Source organism: Sminthopsis crassicaudata, chromosome 5 (genome assembly GCF_048593235.1).
Source record: "Sminthopsis crassicaudata isolate SCR6 chromosome 5, ASM4859323v1, whole genome shotgun sequence".
Classification (NCBI taxonomy): domain Eukaryota; kingdom Metazoa; phylum Chordata; class Mammalia; order Dasyuromorphia; family Dasyuridae; genus Sminthopsis; species Sminthopsis crassicaudata.
In genome coordinates, this window is record NC_133621.1 from 239,528,199 (window position 1) to 239,546,248 (window position 18,050).

Genomic DNA, 18,050 nt, shown 5'->3' on the forward strand with positions numbered 1-18,050 from the left:
CACCACAAAAAAATGAAGAATAATAGGGATTTTAGGACAGAACCTTGGGGAACACAGAGCACATAGTCTAGATGTTAACTGAAAGAGACTGGGAAGGAGCAATTATGTAGGAAGAAAACCAAAAGAGAGTACTCTCATGAAAGCCTTGAGAGAGGAAAACATCCAGGAGGAGAAAGGTGCAGTACATAGTTTGAGAGGAATGAGGACTAAGGGGAGAAAAATACCATCAGATCCATAAATTAAGAGATCATTGGTAATTTTAGAGAAAAGCATTTCATTTAAGTTATAATGTCTGAAGCTAGATTCCAAAAGCTTTTAAAGAGATAGAGGAGGGGAGATGGAAGTAGTGAATGGAAACTACTTATTCTAGAAGGACATAAAGGGAGGAGAAACATAGGATGATGATTTGAGTGTGAGGGGAAATGACTAGGGATAGAGTGAATATCATGATGCATATATCATGCAGTAGTCATAATTTTTATCCAGATGGGATGGAAATTTGAAACTTTGAATTTCAAAGGAAGAATTATTACTTAGTAGTGGTGGTAAAGGAAAAGTATTCATTCTTTATTCTCAGAAGAGAACCAATGACATCAGGAGCATGATGTCTTGCATGTGAATTGGATTTGAGTAAGGCAGAGCTGCACAGTTATCAATCTCACTCTCTCCTCCAGAATCATTAGAGTCCCATAGCAAGACAAAAATCAAGATGACTGGCAGTGTCCCAGAGTGCAGTGGGTGACTTAATAAATTTCTTTTAAGAGCATCTTTCTAAATTCAATATTATTCAATGACTATGGGCTAGGTAAGAATTGAGGCCCAGTTTACCATCCCAAAGACATCAGAGGCTGGGAGAGAAAGATCCTCAGAGTTTCTGGCCAGAACAGAAAAAAATGCTCACTACATTCATTCTAATCCATCAAAACTTAAACAGTGAGCCAAAGAAGCTTGGGCTGGACCTATTGCTGCCATTCAATGAAATCCAATATGATTTGGGTTTAAATCATAGTCAGGTAGCCCCACTTGAATTTTTTAAAAGCCTGTGTAGCAGAGCTAAATTATAAGAAATCAAGAAAACTTCACAGCTCAAAAGTAAGTTGTTCCAGCTTTTTGAAAAAAAGGAAGTAAGGAAGAAAGAGAGAGAGAAAAAGAGAAAGAAAGGAAAGAAGGAAGGAAGGAAGAGAGAAAAGGAAAAGAGAAGGAAGGAAGGGGAAAAAAAAAGAAATAGGAACACATGTAAAAAAATATATAGGCCATGGTTTAATTTATATATCTGGAAGTACTTCACACTGAGAAAGTGATAATGAAGATGAAAAAGTATTCCAACTCTCCCACCAAGATTTCTTGAGTATTACTGTGTTTCAGTCATTCTTTTCACTGCCATATTACATAGAAGAGTAGTTTTTATCTGATTTCACTTCTTTACTTTGTCCTCAGCCTCTTGTACTCTGACTTTAATTCTCACTACTCAACTGAAATTCCTTAAAGGTTATTAATGACTTAATTGTAAAATTTAATAGCCTTTCAGCCTTCATTCTCATGGACCTATCTCTTAATGTTTTATTCTGTTGACCCCAACAGTAGACTCATTCCCTTGGTTTTTAGAACATTGTCCTCTCTTGTTTCTCTTCTTTCTATCCCCTATGCATAGATATTTCCTATCTGTCCTTTGCTTTCTTCTCTTTTCCTTAATAATCTTTTGTTTTTCTTTTTATTTCTATTTTGGTTGAGAAATCTAGGCTTTTAACCACTGTATGCTGGATTCTCTACCAACATCGCAAACTCAAAATGTTCAAAACAGTTCTTATTCCAAATACCTTGCTTTTCTTTCCCAATTCCCAATTTCTTTAATATTCCTAACATTCTCCCAGTCACATTATATCACATGTTTAAAAATCTTAATTAAAATCTTTTACTTCTACCTTTCCAACTTATGCTTCTAGTTAGCCACCAAGTCTTATAGATTTTATCTCCATATCTCTTTGTTTCCTTAAACTATTGTAACTCTTCCCTATGTTACAATATGTTACTATATGTAACTGGTCCCTGTAAACTATATGTAATTGGTCCCTATGTCACCACTATTTTCTATAATCTACAATCTAGCTATATATTCCTTTCCAATTTAATTTTAAATAATTTTAAATGCATACATCTAATCCCATCACTTTATTTTATTGGCTCCTCACTGCTATCCAATTAAAGTCCAAATTCTTAAGAATCTGCCATTTCTCTTGCTGATTTGTCTCTTGTCTTATTTTCTCTCAATTCCCTTACTATTTTCCCCCTACTATTTAGATTCCAAACACATCCAATGTTTTCACATCTTTTTGCCTAAACCACATCTATTTATATGCCTTCTCCTATATCTCTGTTGAAATACTTTGACTTCATTATTTAAGACCCATCTCAGATGCTGTCTCTTTAAGAAAACTTTCCTTCTACCAGAAATGATCTCTTAATCCTCCAAATGTATACTTTTTGCTTATGAATAGTATGTTTTCTTGTTTTTCAGTAACTTTCATATAGCTCATCTCTACTACTAGGTTATATTAAAAAAAATTCTTAGAGATAGGATTTATTTAAGTAAAATAATATAATTGCTTATCTCTCATTCTTGACAAGGTACATTTATTAGTAAGCATATCATACATATTTGTTGAATTAATTAAAACTTCAAATAAGTAATAATAATTGACTTTATAATCTCTCTTTGGATTTCTACTGCCTAAAACAGTTATTAAATTGAGTTCTATCAGAAAAGGAACAAGGTGAAAACATCTTTGGATCTAATTCAGGGTAGTTAAAAAGAAAAAAATAGAAAAAAAATTTAGGTGAAACCATCTCACCAACCCACTCCACACTGAAACCAGTTCCCACTGCCATATTTTTTAAGTCATCATTCTCTTTCTTTTTTTTTTTTTTATAATATTATCCCTTGTATTCATTTTTCCAAATTATCCCCTCCCTCCCTCTACTCCCTCCCCCCGATGACAGGTAATCCCATACATTTTACATGTGTTACAATATAACCTAGATATCATATATGTGTGTAAATACATTTTCTTGTTGCACATTATTAGCTTCCGAAGGTATAAGTAACCTGGGTAGATAGACAGTAGTGCTAACAATTTACATTCACTTCCCAGTGTTCCTTCTCTGGGTATAGTTATTTCTGTCCATCACTGATCAACTGGAAGTGAGTTGGATCTTCTTTATGGTGAAGATATCCACTTCCATCAGAATACCTCTTCATACAGCATTGAAGTGTACAGCGATCTTCTGGTTCTGTTCATTTCACTCAGCATCAGTTGATGTAAGTCTCTCCAAGCCTCTCTGTGTTCCTCCTGGACAATAATTATTCCATAACCTTCATATATCATAATTTACCCAACCATTCTCCAACTGATGGACATCCATTCAACTTCCAGTTTCTAGCTACAACAAAAAGAGCTGCCACAAACATTATGGCACATACAGGTCCCTTTCCACTCTTTAGTATTTCTTTGGGATATAATCCCAATAACAGCAATGCTGGGTCAAAGGGTACGCACAGTTTGATAACTTTTTGGGCATAGTTCCAAATTTCTCTCCAGAATGGCTGGATTCTTTCACAACTCCACCAACAATGTATCAGTGTCCCAGTTTTCCCACATCCCCTCCAACATTCATCATTATTTGTTCCTGTCATCTTAGCCAATCTGACAGGTGTGTAGTGGTATCTCAGAGTTGTCTTAATTTGCATTTCTCTGATCAGTAGTGATTTGGAACACTCTTTCATACATCATTCTCTTTCTATACAAGTCAATTCTGAGATGTATGTCAATTCCTCCTTCAAATTTTGCTGATTTGGCTTCACTATAAGTATCTATTGGCAGGATATGAAGGGTTGTAGAACTGCAGATAGAATTTTTTGTTTAGTTTTTCATCTTTGTATTGCCAGTGTTTAACACAGTGCTTGGCACATAGTAGGTGCTTAATAAATGTTTATTAACTTGACTTGCAGCAAGTTTATGGCCCTGGAAAGAACTTTCCTAGTAGCCAAACTTTATTTATTATACTCATTCCTTTACCTTACTGATCAATAAAAAAATTTTCAAGGCTTACCAAAGAAAAAAGCTATATAGGTATATTTGAGAGAGAAGGGGATAGGGAGGGAGGATAAAAGAGGGGAGAGAGAGAGAAAAAGAAGAGGAGAGAGAGAAAAAAAAGGGTTGCTTGTAGGAGGGAGGAATGAGAGGGTTGTCATTTTCCTAAATCTCAGATCCAATAAATGAAAGTATTTTTAAGAATTAACCTTTTAGTCCTGTTGACATGAATAAACCTTTGGTAGTTTATTATAACAGTAAATTTTCTGTGGATTCTCAATATGGTCCCATGTGAGTTCTAGAATGCCTTGACATGCAAGTAAATTGTATTTAAGTGAAGGAGAGCAATTTGAGAGGGGAATATCCTTAGGATTTCTGGGCCAAAACAGAAATGATTTCTATTTACATTTACTCTGAGTCAATCTGGACCCAATCAATGACCACTTGGAGACTGGCCTGGGACCTATTGTTATCTAATCTGTGAGAGTCAGTGTTTTGGTTAAGGCATGTTCCTTAAGAAAGAAATCTAGCCAGCAAACCTTAAGATATCTTGGGGGAGGGCTCAACCATCCAAAAAGAAAAAAAAAGTTTTGAGTATCTATAGGTAAGGGTATGATACCCTACGTGAACAGAGGGAGGAAATGAAGAGAGAAAAGGACTGAAGAAAGGGAAGATAAAAAGAAGGAAGGACGGAGAGAGGGAGACAGGGAAGGATGGAAGGCAAGAATGAAAGAAGGGAGAAATAGAGGGAGAAAGGAAAGAGGGTGTTCCCAACTGATCAGCTCCAATTGGGATGCCAGTGGAATCTACTCACAGAGGTTGCTATTTATCTTTAGTTCTCGAGGAGGACCATGACATCAGGGAGGTAAACTTATGGCAAAGCAAATGAACTGGATTTAAGTGAGGGAGTAATGTGCAAGGTCACCTGCTTCCTTTTCCCCTCCAGAGTCATCTATCTGGGTCCAGTTATAGAGACAGCCCTTATGGAAGACCAAGTATCTTTACACCCCACCTAAAAACTCTTTGATCTAATAACCTTCTTGCAGTTCCAGATACAAAAATTCCATCTCTCAACTTATATATTTTCACTAGCTGCCCCATATGCCTGGAATGCTCTCCCTCTTCATCTCTTCCTCATGATTTCCCAGGCTTCCTTCAAGTCCTAACTAAAATCTTACCTTCTTCAGGAATCCTTTCCCTGTTCTTCTTAATTCTAATGATCTCCCTTCTACTGATGATTTCCAGCTAATGCTCTTCATAATTCATTTACACATTGTCTCTCCTATTTAGATTGTGAGCTCCTTGAGATCATGAACTATCTTTTATCATTCTTTGTATCACCAACATTTGACTCAATGTCTGGAACATTGTAGTTGGCTAATAAATGTTACATATCACACCTCCCCCTCCACTTACCCTCTCAGCTAGTATCTTGTCTCACTCTTTACCAATAGTAATACTTTTTACTCAATACTCAATATTTTTTACTTCCACTGGTTCACTCTTTAACCAATAGGCATAATTAGCCCCAAACCCTGTAAAAAAAAACAGTAGTATCACACGCTCCCAAACCTGTGGCACATTCTACCAATAAATATACAGAGGTTAGGACAAACTTACAGTACACGGTATGAGACACGGTATAGGACAATAGACAATGCAAGTGATATTTCTGCTACTACAGGCCCTAATGCCCTTTCTATTCTCGTGTTGACTTCATGTTGCCATCCACCCCATTCCTAGGCATAATATCTCAACTCCTCTTTTTGATTTGAGTTTTGGCTTTCCAGGACTAAGCTCTCTTGAATTCACAGATAGCTCTTCTCTTTTTGTCAAACTCTAAACTACTTCTTAGCCTTAACTCTCTATATGTTTCCCTAGAGAATATAACTTGTCTTTTTTTTTTAAGTCCATCATGGAAGTGCCCAATCTTTTGACAACCAATATAGTCAGCTGTTCTCGAGTCACAGAATTTCATACTTCATAAAGGAATAACAGAAAAAGATGGTTTTTAACAATTAGTTTAATAAATTTCTATTTCCTTTCCTCTCATATGCCTATTACTTTCAGAAATTATTTTATATCAAGTAGGCAGAATGGAGTAGGGAAATCCAAGTGTCCCTTCCCCACCATATTTTGTATTACTTTGTACTTATTTATTTATTTTCATACAAGGTGATGTTTTCCCAATAAAATGTAAGCTTAGTAAAGTCAAGGAAATTTTGTTTTTTGTCTGTGTCCCTAGAGTCAGGCATACTGACTGATCTATAGTAGGAACTTAAATCTTTGTTGAAATGAATTGATATTCCTTATATGGTGACTGTGACCTCTTTTTCCAGAGAAAGCTGTTGCTTATTTTGAAACAACTGATCAAATTGAGGACACTGAAGATGAAGTCCTTATTCAGAAATCATCCTGCAAAACCTTCTGCCACTATGTTAATGCTATCAATACTGCACCTAGGCACATTGGAAAGGATGGCAAATTCCAGATCCTGGTTTGTCTTGGGACAAGGTATATATCCAGGTTTTGTTTTGTTTTTTTAAGCTGACCTATTTTTCATTTCAACACTAAACCCCTGGAGCTGTATTGAATATACATCCTGTCTTGACAAAATTTTCCATTTATCTCTTTCCATTTCCATTTTTGAGATAGTTTGTTATCTTTAAGAAAATATTTAGGGGAAGGGATGATTATAAGATTAAGATGCTAGTTTTACAATATCTATAAGATATTCTTAATAAAGGACTGTGCAGTACATTGTGTTATTATTTTAAACTTGCTAGCATGAAGGGATTTTCCTGTGCTAAGAATGTTCTCTTCTAATAACTTTTATCCAAAATTGATATATAGGAATTATTCTATCCATTAGCTAATATCTCTAGAATAATAGGAAATGAGACACATTTTTAAGTTTTTAGTTTTGTTCTGTTTTTAGGTTACCTAAGAAGTTTTGATTTTTAAAATTATGTTAGAGGTACATGGTTAAACCTAAAGCATTTCATAGAAGGTTAGTTATATCTGCCTTGGACATAAATCTCATTCATTGGTTTCTCATTTTGAATTTATTATTTATTCACAAGTAGCTTTGGTGTCGGGAATTAATTTAGGAATCATTGAAGATTAGGAGGGTTTTTTTTTTCTCCTAAAGTACTAAGACTAACGTTTTGAGATCAGCATATGTCTTTATAATAAATGCTTTCATTCATTTAGTGTTTTTCAAAGCTCCTTGCCATAATTTTTCTGTCTTGCTATTTCTGTAGATCTCTTCATCAGTCTGATTATTAGACAATATTTCACCTCACCTAGAACATTTTAGGTTACCTAATTTCATTCTTTTGAATACCATCCCCCTAAAAAATGAAGAATACCACCCTTATAAGGGCACTTTTTTGTCCTTATTTATGCCACTCATTTATAACAGTTGTTTCACAGTATTTACTTTTCAGCCCCATTTAAGAAATTTCAATGTAATGAAAGCTTAGATATATAGGCACCATAAACCATAAACATAGGGGGAAGAAGAGAAAGGGAAGAAATTATGCAACTGGGAACTTAGCTCCCATATGATACCATTTCCCAAATCCCACTATTTGTTGTTGTCCTATTCTTCCTTAGTAATGTCTTGTTGGATAGTTTTAATTCCCTTTCCCACTGACTTCAAAGCTTCTTTAAATTTTATAAAAGTCAGCCCCATATCCTGCATTATTCTGAGTTGGAGGCAATTGTAAACTACCCAGCAATAAACCTAACCATTTTGTTGTTGTTGTTGTTGTTATATTTCAAGTTCTGTACTGTCTCCCTGCCTTCCTTCCCAACTCACACTAGAAAAGGCCACCATTTGACATAGACAGATAGATAATAATGAATGGATAGATAGAAAGATATAGATGTAAATATGTAAAAACATACTACATGCATATTTTTTATCAGTTCTTTCTCTGGAGATGTATAGCATCCTCATAGGTATTTTGTAATTGAATTCAGTATTTATAATGGCCAAAATAACTTATTCATTCTCTAGTCATTCTTTGAATAATATTATTCTTATTGTATACAATGTTCTGCTCATTATATTATTCAAGTCTTTCCAAGTTTTTCTAAAATTATCTTTTCTTGCAGTACCATAGTATTCCATCACAATTATATATTACAAAGATAAATTAATTAGCTACTGTTGTTTTATAAGAAATGATGAGCAGAGGAAAAAAGTGATGAACAGGCTAATTTCAGAAAAAAACTGGAAAAGACTTACATGAACTGATACCAAGCAAAGGGAGCAGAACCAAGAGAATATTGTACACAGTAACAGCCACACTATGGGAGTGTTCAACTTTGATAGAAAGTAGCAACACTGTACAAATGATCAACTTTGATACACTTTGGTCATCTCAGCAATATATCTAAGGCAGTTCTAAAAGACTCATGATGGAAAATGCTGTCCATATCCAGAAAAAGAACTATGGAATCTGATTGCAGATTGCATAAAATAGCATACTATTTTCACTTCTTTTGTTGTTGTTTTTTCCCCTTTTGTTCTGATTCTTCTTTCACAACATGACTAATATTGAATTAATATGATCATACATTATAATCTATATCAGATTGATTGCTGTCTTATGGAGGGGGAAAGTGAGAAACGAATGGAAATCAAACTCATATAAAAGTAAATGTCAAAAGCTAATAAATAAAATTGTAAAAATTATATGCCATAATTTATTTAGCCGTTTCTCAATTGATAAACATTTTGCCTCCATAAAAAGAGCTGTTATAACTTATTTTAAAACATTTAGGTTTATTTCCTTTTTTCCTGATCACCTTAGAAAACAAACTTAATTTTGCTATTATTGGGTCAAAGGCTATACACAGTTTTATAACTCCTTGGGCTTAATTCTGTATTGCTCTCTAAAATTGCTATGTCAGTTCACAGTTTCACCAATCACCAAAAATCACCTGATTTTTCCACATTTCCAACATTTGTCATTTATTCTATTATATTAACCAATCTGATATCTCAAATTTGTTTTAATTTATATTTTGCTAATCAATAGTGATTTAGAGTATTTTTCATATCATTACAGATAGCTTTAATTTCTTTCTCTAAGTACTGCCTGTACTTCCTTCAACCATTTATCAATTGGAGAATGATTTAAGAGCTTATAAATTTGAGAGTTCTTTATATGTTTGAAGTATATATTAATATCAGTACATATATATGTGCCTATATATGCATGTCTATATATACATGTATATTAATATCAATAGTATGCATACATTATATATTGATAACAATATATACCGCTCTCAAATTTATAAAACCTTGACATATATATGTATATATGTCTCCAAGAAACTGTCTATAAATTTCCTCCCCAGTTTTCTGTTTTCCTTCTAATCTTGGCTACATTGGTTTTATTTGTACAAAACCTTTTTAATTTAATATAATCGAAATTATTCGTTTTATTCCAAACAATGCTGTCTCTTGTTTCATATATTCTCCTATCCTTAAGTCTTATAAGTAAAATGTTCCATGTTGAGATAGCATCTTTTATATTTAGATCAAATATCTGTTTTGACTTTATTTTGGTAAGTCATATGAAATATTAGTCTATACCAATTTTTGCCTTTCCAAGTTTTCCCAACAATTTTTTACCAAAGACTAAATTCTTTACTCAAAAGCTTAAATCTTTATATTTGTCAAACATAAGGTAATTATAATAATTTACCACTATGTCTAGTATGCCTGCGCTGTTTCATTGATATATCTTTGTATTTCTTAGCCAGTACCAGATGGTTTTGATAATTACTGCCTTATAGCATCATTTGAGGGCAACTAGATAGAGTGTTAGAGCTAGAGTAAGGAAGATCTATGTTCAAATTCAGTCTCAGACACTAGCTCTGGGACCCTGGCCAAGTCACTTAGTCCTGTTTGCTTCATCATCTAAAAATGAGCTAAAGAAGGAAATGGCAAACCACTCCAGTATCTTTACCAAGAAAACCTCAAAAGGATAAAGACAGTTGGACACAACTGAAAAATGACCAAACAACAACAATAATATAGGTTAAGATATGTTATTGCTAAGCCTCTCCCTTTACAAATTTTTTCATTAATTTCTTTGATATTCTTAACCTATTGTTCTTCCAAATGAATTTAATTATCATTTTTTCTGGGTCAATAAAATAATTATTTTGTAATTGAGATGGCATTGAATATATTAGCTTAGGTAAAATTATTGTTTTTATTATATTGGATATGCCTGTCCATGAATAGTTAATATTTCTCCAATTATTTAAATCTGACTTTATTTGCATTAAGAGTGTTTTATAATTATGTTCATGTGATTTTTGAATTTGTCTTGGCAGGTATTTTAGACTGTCTATGGTTATTTTAAATGGGATATCTACAACTATTTTTTATTGCAGGGATTTGTTGGTGATATATAGAAATACTAATTAGATGGATTTATTTTCTTTGTCTTCTCTACTTTGCAAAAATTATTAATTTTTTCAACTAACTTTTTACTTCAATCTCTAGAATTTTCAAGTATATCATATTGTCTGAAAAAAGAGTTTTGTTACCTCATTAACCTCTGATTCTTTCAATGTTTTTTCTTCTCATTGCTTTTGCTAGCATTTCTAACACAATAGTCAATACTGGTGACAATGACCATCCTTATTTTACTCTTGATCTTATTGGGAAGATTTCTAGCTTATCCCCATTATAAATAATAGTTGCTAGTGCTTTTAGGTTATCATTTTAAGGAAAAAATCCACTTATATCTATGCTTTCAAATGTTTTTAATAAGAGTATGATATTTTATCAAGAGCTTTTTCTGTATCTGTTGATATAAATCATATGATTTTTGTTACTTTTGATATTGACATAATTCCATTAACAGTTTTCCATTAAACCATTCCTGGTATAAATCCTACTTGGTTACAATGTATGATTTTTATGATATATTGTTGTGATTTCCTAGATAGCATTTTATTTAGCATTTTTGCATCTATATTCATTAGTAAAATTAGTCTATAATTTTCTTTCTCTGTTTTTGCTATTCCTGGTTTGGGTGTCAGAACCATATTTGTTTCATAATAGGGGCTGATAGAACTCCTTTGCCTAGTATTGCAGCAAATTTATTGAAATGAGTTAATCCTTAAATATTTGGTAGAATTCACTTGTAAATATATCTAGTCTTGATGTTTTGTTTTGTTTTGTTTTATTAGGAAGCTCATTTATGGGTTCTTTTTCTAGAATAGGCTTATTTAGATATTCTATTTCCTCTTCTGATAATCTAGACCGTTTATATTTTTATAAGTATTCTTAAATTTCATTTAAATTGTTGAATTTATTGGCATATTATTGGGCAAAATAACTTAATTGCTTTGATTTCCTCTTCATTAGTAGTACAGTTACCCTTTTTATTTTAACCTAACCATTCTTATTTTGGCCATTTAGGGATCACCTGCTCCCCCAGTGGATTCCATTATTGGCTGAATGTCCTACCATCACTAGAATGTATGAGGAAACTGCTCTCCTTCGAGACCACATGACTGTCAACTCCCTCATTCGCATCCTGCAGACAATACAGGACTTCAGTATTGTCTTGGAAGGATCACTTGTTAAAGGAGTGGATGTTTAATTTGGCTTTGCTGAAAGCTATGGATTCTTTATTCTTTACCTTTCCCAGCTTCTGTGCCATGTTGTCTGCCCTTCCCAAGCAAAAGAAGTATTGTGAAGGGAAAGAAGATATGTGTGTATATACTTATACATATATGTTTATAAACACAAGAACAATTCTTTTGTCAGGGAGAATCAATAACAAAAGAAAGCTATACATGTGTATATATGAACTTGATAGGCCCTTTATGCTGTGGTAGTAAGTCACTGAGAGGACAAAGCATCCTCTGAACTAGGATGTAGATATTATTCCTTTTCTGAATTGTTGTAAAGCTGTAATCACGGTTAAATATTGTATTATAGTTCATTTGAACCTGAAATTTAATATGAAATAGAATATTTTCGTGTGTTAGGTTGTATAAATAATCTATCTTCAAGAAATTATTAGTCAGAACTTTCTTAGAATGTTCTTATGTCTGAAAATAAGTAGCTTAACAAAATCAGGAGGGAGGGAGAAGCAAATGAAAGTGGGAATGTCAAGAAAGCCATCAATATATAAATATAGTGCAAGCCCAGTAGAATTTTTTTAAGATATTGCAAAGGAACACAGCAAGTATCAACATGTAGCCATTACCATTCTTGTGGCTTATCCTTGTTAATGTGGATATAAACTGTTTTACCTAATGATGTAACTGCTTTTTCTCATTTATATCTTTTAAGTTACAAACTTTTATGCATTTCAGCAGTGAATTCACATATCAAATCTTTGGAGGTAATTTTTAGGTCAGCACAAAAATGGAGATGTATTTAAAATATTTTAAACACTGGTCCCTAGAAGCTCTGCTGAACTGGAGAAATTTCTTTTACAATATAGAAAGATAATCTTGCTATACTTTGGAAAGCTTAGCCAGGCTTAACTTAATTCTTGGCATTTTTCTTGTCATTTGGGGTGCTTTGAAAAGATAGAAGTTTCACAGTGTCCCTTGTATTCATTCTTTGCAAGGAGCAAGTACATTGTACCTAAACAGGGCTATCTAAACTCAGCAGTGGTACTTTTAACCTTCCTGAGATAACCACAAGCACTGGCTTGTTGAAATTAAGAATTTTGTTACTTCTTCCCCATTTCTAGCCACTTTTCTTGCTCCCCAAGAAAATTAAGGGAAAGCTTGTTAAAACACAAACCAGTAGCTATCTTAGAAAACTGTGAAGGCATTTTTGATGATGGTATAGAAAGAAATGAAAGGGTACAATTAAGTATGTTTCTTTTTTGTTTTCCAATTAAGAATGTTTCAAGACAGGTATTACATCAGGAGATATAGATGAAGGCAAACTGTAAAAAATTAAGTGGTAAACTGTGCATTGTTTAGATAGAGCACTAAACATTGAGTCAGAAAAATTGGAATACAAATCTTGCCCTCAGTCATTTAGTAGCTGTGTGACTTAGTTGCTTAACTTCTCTCAATCTCGGTTTCTTCATCTATAAAATGGGCACCTACCTCTTAGAGTTATGAGAATAAAATGAGGTATTTCAAAGTGCTTTACAAACATTAAAGCACTGTATAAATACTAGTTATTATTAAAAGTAAGATAAGGTGGATAAGAATGACTGTAGTTTAGCATTTGCTTTCTAATTGGGTGGTTTTTTTTATAGTAATGGTTATTAAATGTTTCACTAGTTAACTTGGATTAACAACTGCTTTGGTTATTTTCCTCTCAGTAAGCCTTAGTATATCTGAATGATCTCTTTTCTCATATCACATCTAATTTTGGGGATCGTAATTTTTTGCCATTGTGGGGGGCAGCATTGTCCAATACCCTTAGATGTGTTACAATAAAAAAAGAATACTGAATGTATAGTTCAAAGACCTATATTAAGGTGATGGCTCATCCATGTGGCACCTGTGTGAGTGACTTTGGACAAGTCACTTTATTTTTCTGGGGCTCAGTGTCCACATCTGCAAAATGAAGAAAGTGAAAAAATAACTTCTAGGGTTTTCCCTTCCAGCTCTAAAATCCTTTGAATGAGGCTCAGACCAAGTGAGTTATCCTAAGATGTGAATGAGAAACAAAAATATAGTTAGCCCTTCCAATACTCTGGTCTATCTTAGACTTCAGCAAATAAGTGTATTGCTTTTCACCTAGAACCTTTGTTACATATACATTAATTTAGGGTGGTCCATTTAGGAAATATTCCATCTAAAATCAGCAAGTACATGGCAGAGAACAATTCAGCCCTTTAAAGTTTGCAAAAGGTCTCATTTGATGCTCTCAAAAACCTAGTGACCCAGGTGCTATTATCTCCACTTTACAAATGAGGAAACTGAGGATGAGAAGAGGTTAAATGATTTGCTCAGGGTCACATACTTATTTCTGAATGTCTGAGGTAGGATTTAAATTTAGGTCCTCCTGACTCTCAGGTCTGACCTTTTATTCTATGCTTCCTAAAGGCTTTATCAAAAATACTATAAATAAGTTTAAGAGTACATTACAAAGTAGAAATACAGGAAAATAGTGAATCAACATTATGGTTCTATCATAAAATTGATTATCCATGGTTTTTATAGTAATATCTACATTTCCACTGTGATATATAAAATCACATCATATTTGTCCTTGTCCACTGAAATCTGTTACAACAGTAATCTATGCCGGACTATTAACTTGCAAATGTCAGATAAGTCACTCTTGTAACTTATTGGTGATTTTATAGGATCTAGAGCTGGAAGCCATCTACTACTACCTTCTCATTTTATAGATTAATAGGAACCTGTTAAGTGACTTACCAAGGTCATTGGCAGAGGTGGATTTGAAACCCAGATCCTTTGAATTTAAAATCTATGTGTTTTTTCCATTATATTCTCTTAATTCAGTGTTCATATGACCATCTTATTAAATATTTCTTGTGTAGCTTGAGGGATAGAATATTAAAGAACATTCTGGAACTGGAAAGAACCCACGGCTTCTTTATTTTTAAAGATAAAGAGAACTGAGACCTAGAGAGAGAAAGGTCACATGGATAGTTAGTAATAGAACATGGTCTCTTGATTTTAAATCTCCTGATCCCCACAGTAGGACACAAGCTCTTTAATGTGAAAATAGTAGTCATTGTTGTCACTGTCTTTTTTTCCCCAAAAAAATATCCCCTTTCTCATTCTTCTACCTCTTCAGAATCTATGCAGTTATATAGTATTATTCACCCTGAAAATTGCACTCATAGAATCATTACAACTGAAATGAACACCAGAAGCAAGAACTAGATGATCTTAATCTTGAGTTTGTAGATAAAATCTAGGATTCCTGGGCTATATGCTCCCGAGATTTTACCTCTGCATTGAAAAGCAATACCTAGAAATTTCATAGTAGTAAAGTTCCAGCTAAATGATTTGCTAATCCTCATGCAGGTGGGAGTAGGAAGTAAGCAATCTTTTAAAAAAAAAAAATGTACAAGAATATCAAGAATATAGGCATCCAGCAGAGTAAAATACAAAAGAACTTTTTAATGATGTTTGGGCCTCATTGAAATTAGCAAACAATTCTTATTTGGATATCTAGATGTTGATATATTTGTTAAAGTGAATCTGTTGCATTACTTTATTTTATGATTTCTTTTATTTGAAAATTCATTCTCATTTATATATCTTATATTGAATAAAAATGGCTGAAGCCATCCTTTAATATTTTCACATAATGGCAGCTCAAGAAGAAAATGTTTTAAAATTATTCTTTAAGAAATATTCATTCCTTTTTTAATTAGAAAAAATTCACATTGTTATTCTTTAAAAGTATAAACAAAATCTTTAGTCCAAGCATTTAGATGCTACAATTTTTATGCAAAATCTGGTTATTACCCAATTACCATTGCCTTACAGATGATTTCTCTCTAGTTTTAATCTATACCTTGGTGGGTATGCTTATAGTTTCTTTAAAGTACAAAACAAAAAAATAGAAAGCATAAGCCTCAACATCTCTTAGTAAGCAAGGTATATAGAAAGGTGGGATGTAAAAAAATGCAGACTTGCCTCTCACACTGGGAAGGGAGATAGGTTAAAAAAAAAACAACAGTTGGTCATCTCTCCACTTCTAAATCTAAAGACCCACATGTTTATTGACTCAATGCTAACTCTTATACACAATTTTTAACCTATGGCTCATACTCTTAACATTTTATTCTTTCTTAAAAAAAGCAATTTTTAAAAAGTGACTTCTTTTTTCATACCATGTAAATAATATGGGGAAAGTGTTATATATTTAATATTCCCTTTTAGGTAATAAAGCAGAGAGAAAGAGAGAGAGACAGAGAGAGAAACAGAGAGAGAGAGAGAGAAGAAGGTGGGAGGGAGGGAGGGAGGGAAAAAGGGGGGGGAGAGAGAGAGAGAGAGAGAGAGAGAGAGAGAGAGAGAGAGAGAGAGAGAGAGAGAGAGAGAGATCATGATATACCTTTAGATATATTGAAGCATACTTCCTACTAGAATATTTATTTAGCAGCACTGGAAATATTCCATTTCGTGATGAAATCTCTCCTTTTTGGCACAAATTATAGATTTTTTTACAGGTTGTTTTAATTTTGAAGTTTACAGAACCCCTTTCAGCATGCTGAAAATCTGGATTTCTATTTATAATACAATATTAGTACACTCTCAATGATTAAGAATGGAGTCTCAGGGAAGGCCAAAGTCCTTCTCTTGTATAGAGTTAATCCTGTATCTAAGTAATTCGTGTGATTTCAAGGTCTGTAATACATGGTATTGTTATATTACTCTTTATTGTTGAAGAAAAATGAGAAAATTATTTCATGTTCTTCATCTTTATCAATTATGTATTTGCAATTCCCTTAAATCCAGCCAAGTTTTGTAGTATTTAGTGACTTATATATTGAGGCCACCCAGCCTGAAGTGTCAAATAGAGTAAGTGATTGCCTATTCAATATGATTTGAAAAGTCTGGAACATAAATACCTTTCCCAAAATATCTGATCTTGATGCCCCACTACCTGAAATTCTACCATTAAAATGTGGCATATTCCTAGTAAAGGTAATACATACACAAAGCCATTAATAACATCATTTATATTAATTTATATAAAATTCCTTTCTGACACAAGTAACTTGCAGAGCAATATGTTTTGGTATCTGGGATAGTGGTGGGAATTATTGTTTGTGGAGGTTGATGTTTTGACATGTGAGTGAATTGAATTTAAGTAGGATGGGTTGTGTAAAGTCACCAACCTCAGGTATCTCCTCCAGAACTAACTGGATCAAATGGCAAGATATGAGATAGAAAGAAGGGATTGGAATGGGCAAAATCAAATGTCTTGGCTGGATCTGGATTCACTTTAATTTCTAGTAAATAAGGTCTTATTTTTTCTTTTGCTAAGATTATTGGGGTTAAATGACTTGCTGGGGGTTATATAGCTAGAAAGTATTAAGTGCCTAAGGCCAGATCTGAACTCAGGTCCTCCTGACTTCAGGGCTGGTACTCTATCTACCGCACCATCTAGCTGTCCCCTTTTTTATTTTTTATTTATTTATTTTTGCTAAGGCAACTGGGGATAAGTGACTTGCCCAGGGTCACATGGCTAGGAAGTATTAAGTGTTTGAGGCCAAATTTGAACTTAGGTCCTCCTGAATTCAGAGCTGGTGCTCTAACCATTGCACCACCTACCTGCCCCTAAGGTATTGTTTTCTATCACATGAGATTATGAAAATTATAAAAAAAAAGTCCTGTTACCAACTTGAAATGTATATAATTGTGCCCCATATAATTAAAGAAAAACCCTGAGGTGTCTACATTTAAATCATTCTATTTACATACCATTAACAAAATAGAATATGAACTAGGTTTTTTAAAATGAGGCCTGTTAATTTCTTTAAAAATTGTTATAACAAGCACTTTAACATACACATCACAAAAACAGTCTTGGGTTTTTCAGATTTTAAGTACATTTATGGCTTTTCATGCTATTTTCTTTACAAATAAAACTGTGAGAATAAAAACTCTGTCTCATTTTATTACTCTAGACTCCTGATTAACCCTGAACATAGATAAGCTATGAAGAGGCAATGAAATCAAAACAACATATGTAGTAACGATTGCAGTTTAGAAATTTGTATTATACCCTCATTATCACCAAAGATCTTTTGTAACCAAGTAATATAATAAAAACCATACACTACTGGCCACAGTCCAGAGTAAGCATACATACATACATACATGCATATACATATTACGTCCATGTATTTGTGTACTTACGTAGGAACATATATAACATATCTCCATTGTGCATTGTGTATGTGTATCAGCATAATTATACAGAGCAATGATGTGAAGGTTTATCTTTTAAAA

At 33.3% G+C, this 18,050-nt stretch overlaps 1 protein-coding gene across 1 annotated transcript in view; it reads left to right on the forward strand.

Annotated features, from left to right (window-relative positions):
* DENND5B (DENN domain containing 5B) overlaps window positions 1-14,653 on the forward strand; it is a 242,205-nt gene extending 227,552 nt beyond the window's left edge. Inside the window, 2 exon segments of the mRNA XM_074270625.1 lie at window positions 6,428-6,602; window positions 11,548-14,653. Coding sequence (XP_074126726.1) covers window positions 6,428-6,602; window positions 11,548-11,731 — 359 coding nt within the window. The 3' untranslated portion in view covers window positions 11,732-14,653.
* The last annotated feature ends 3,397 nt before the right edge of the window (window positions 14,654-18,050 follow it).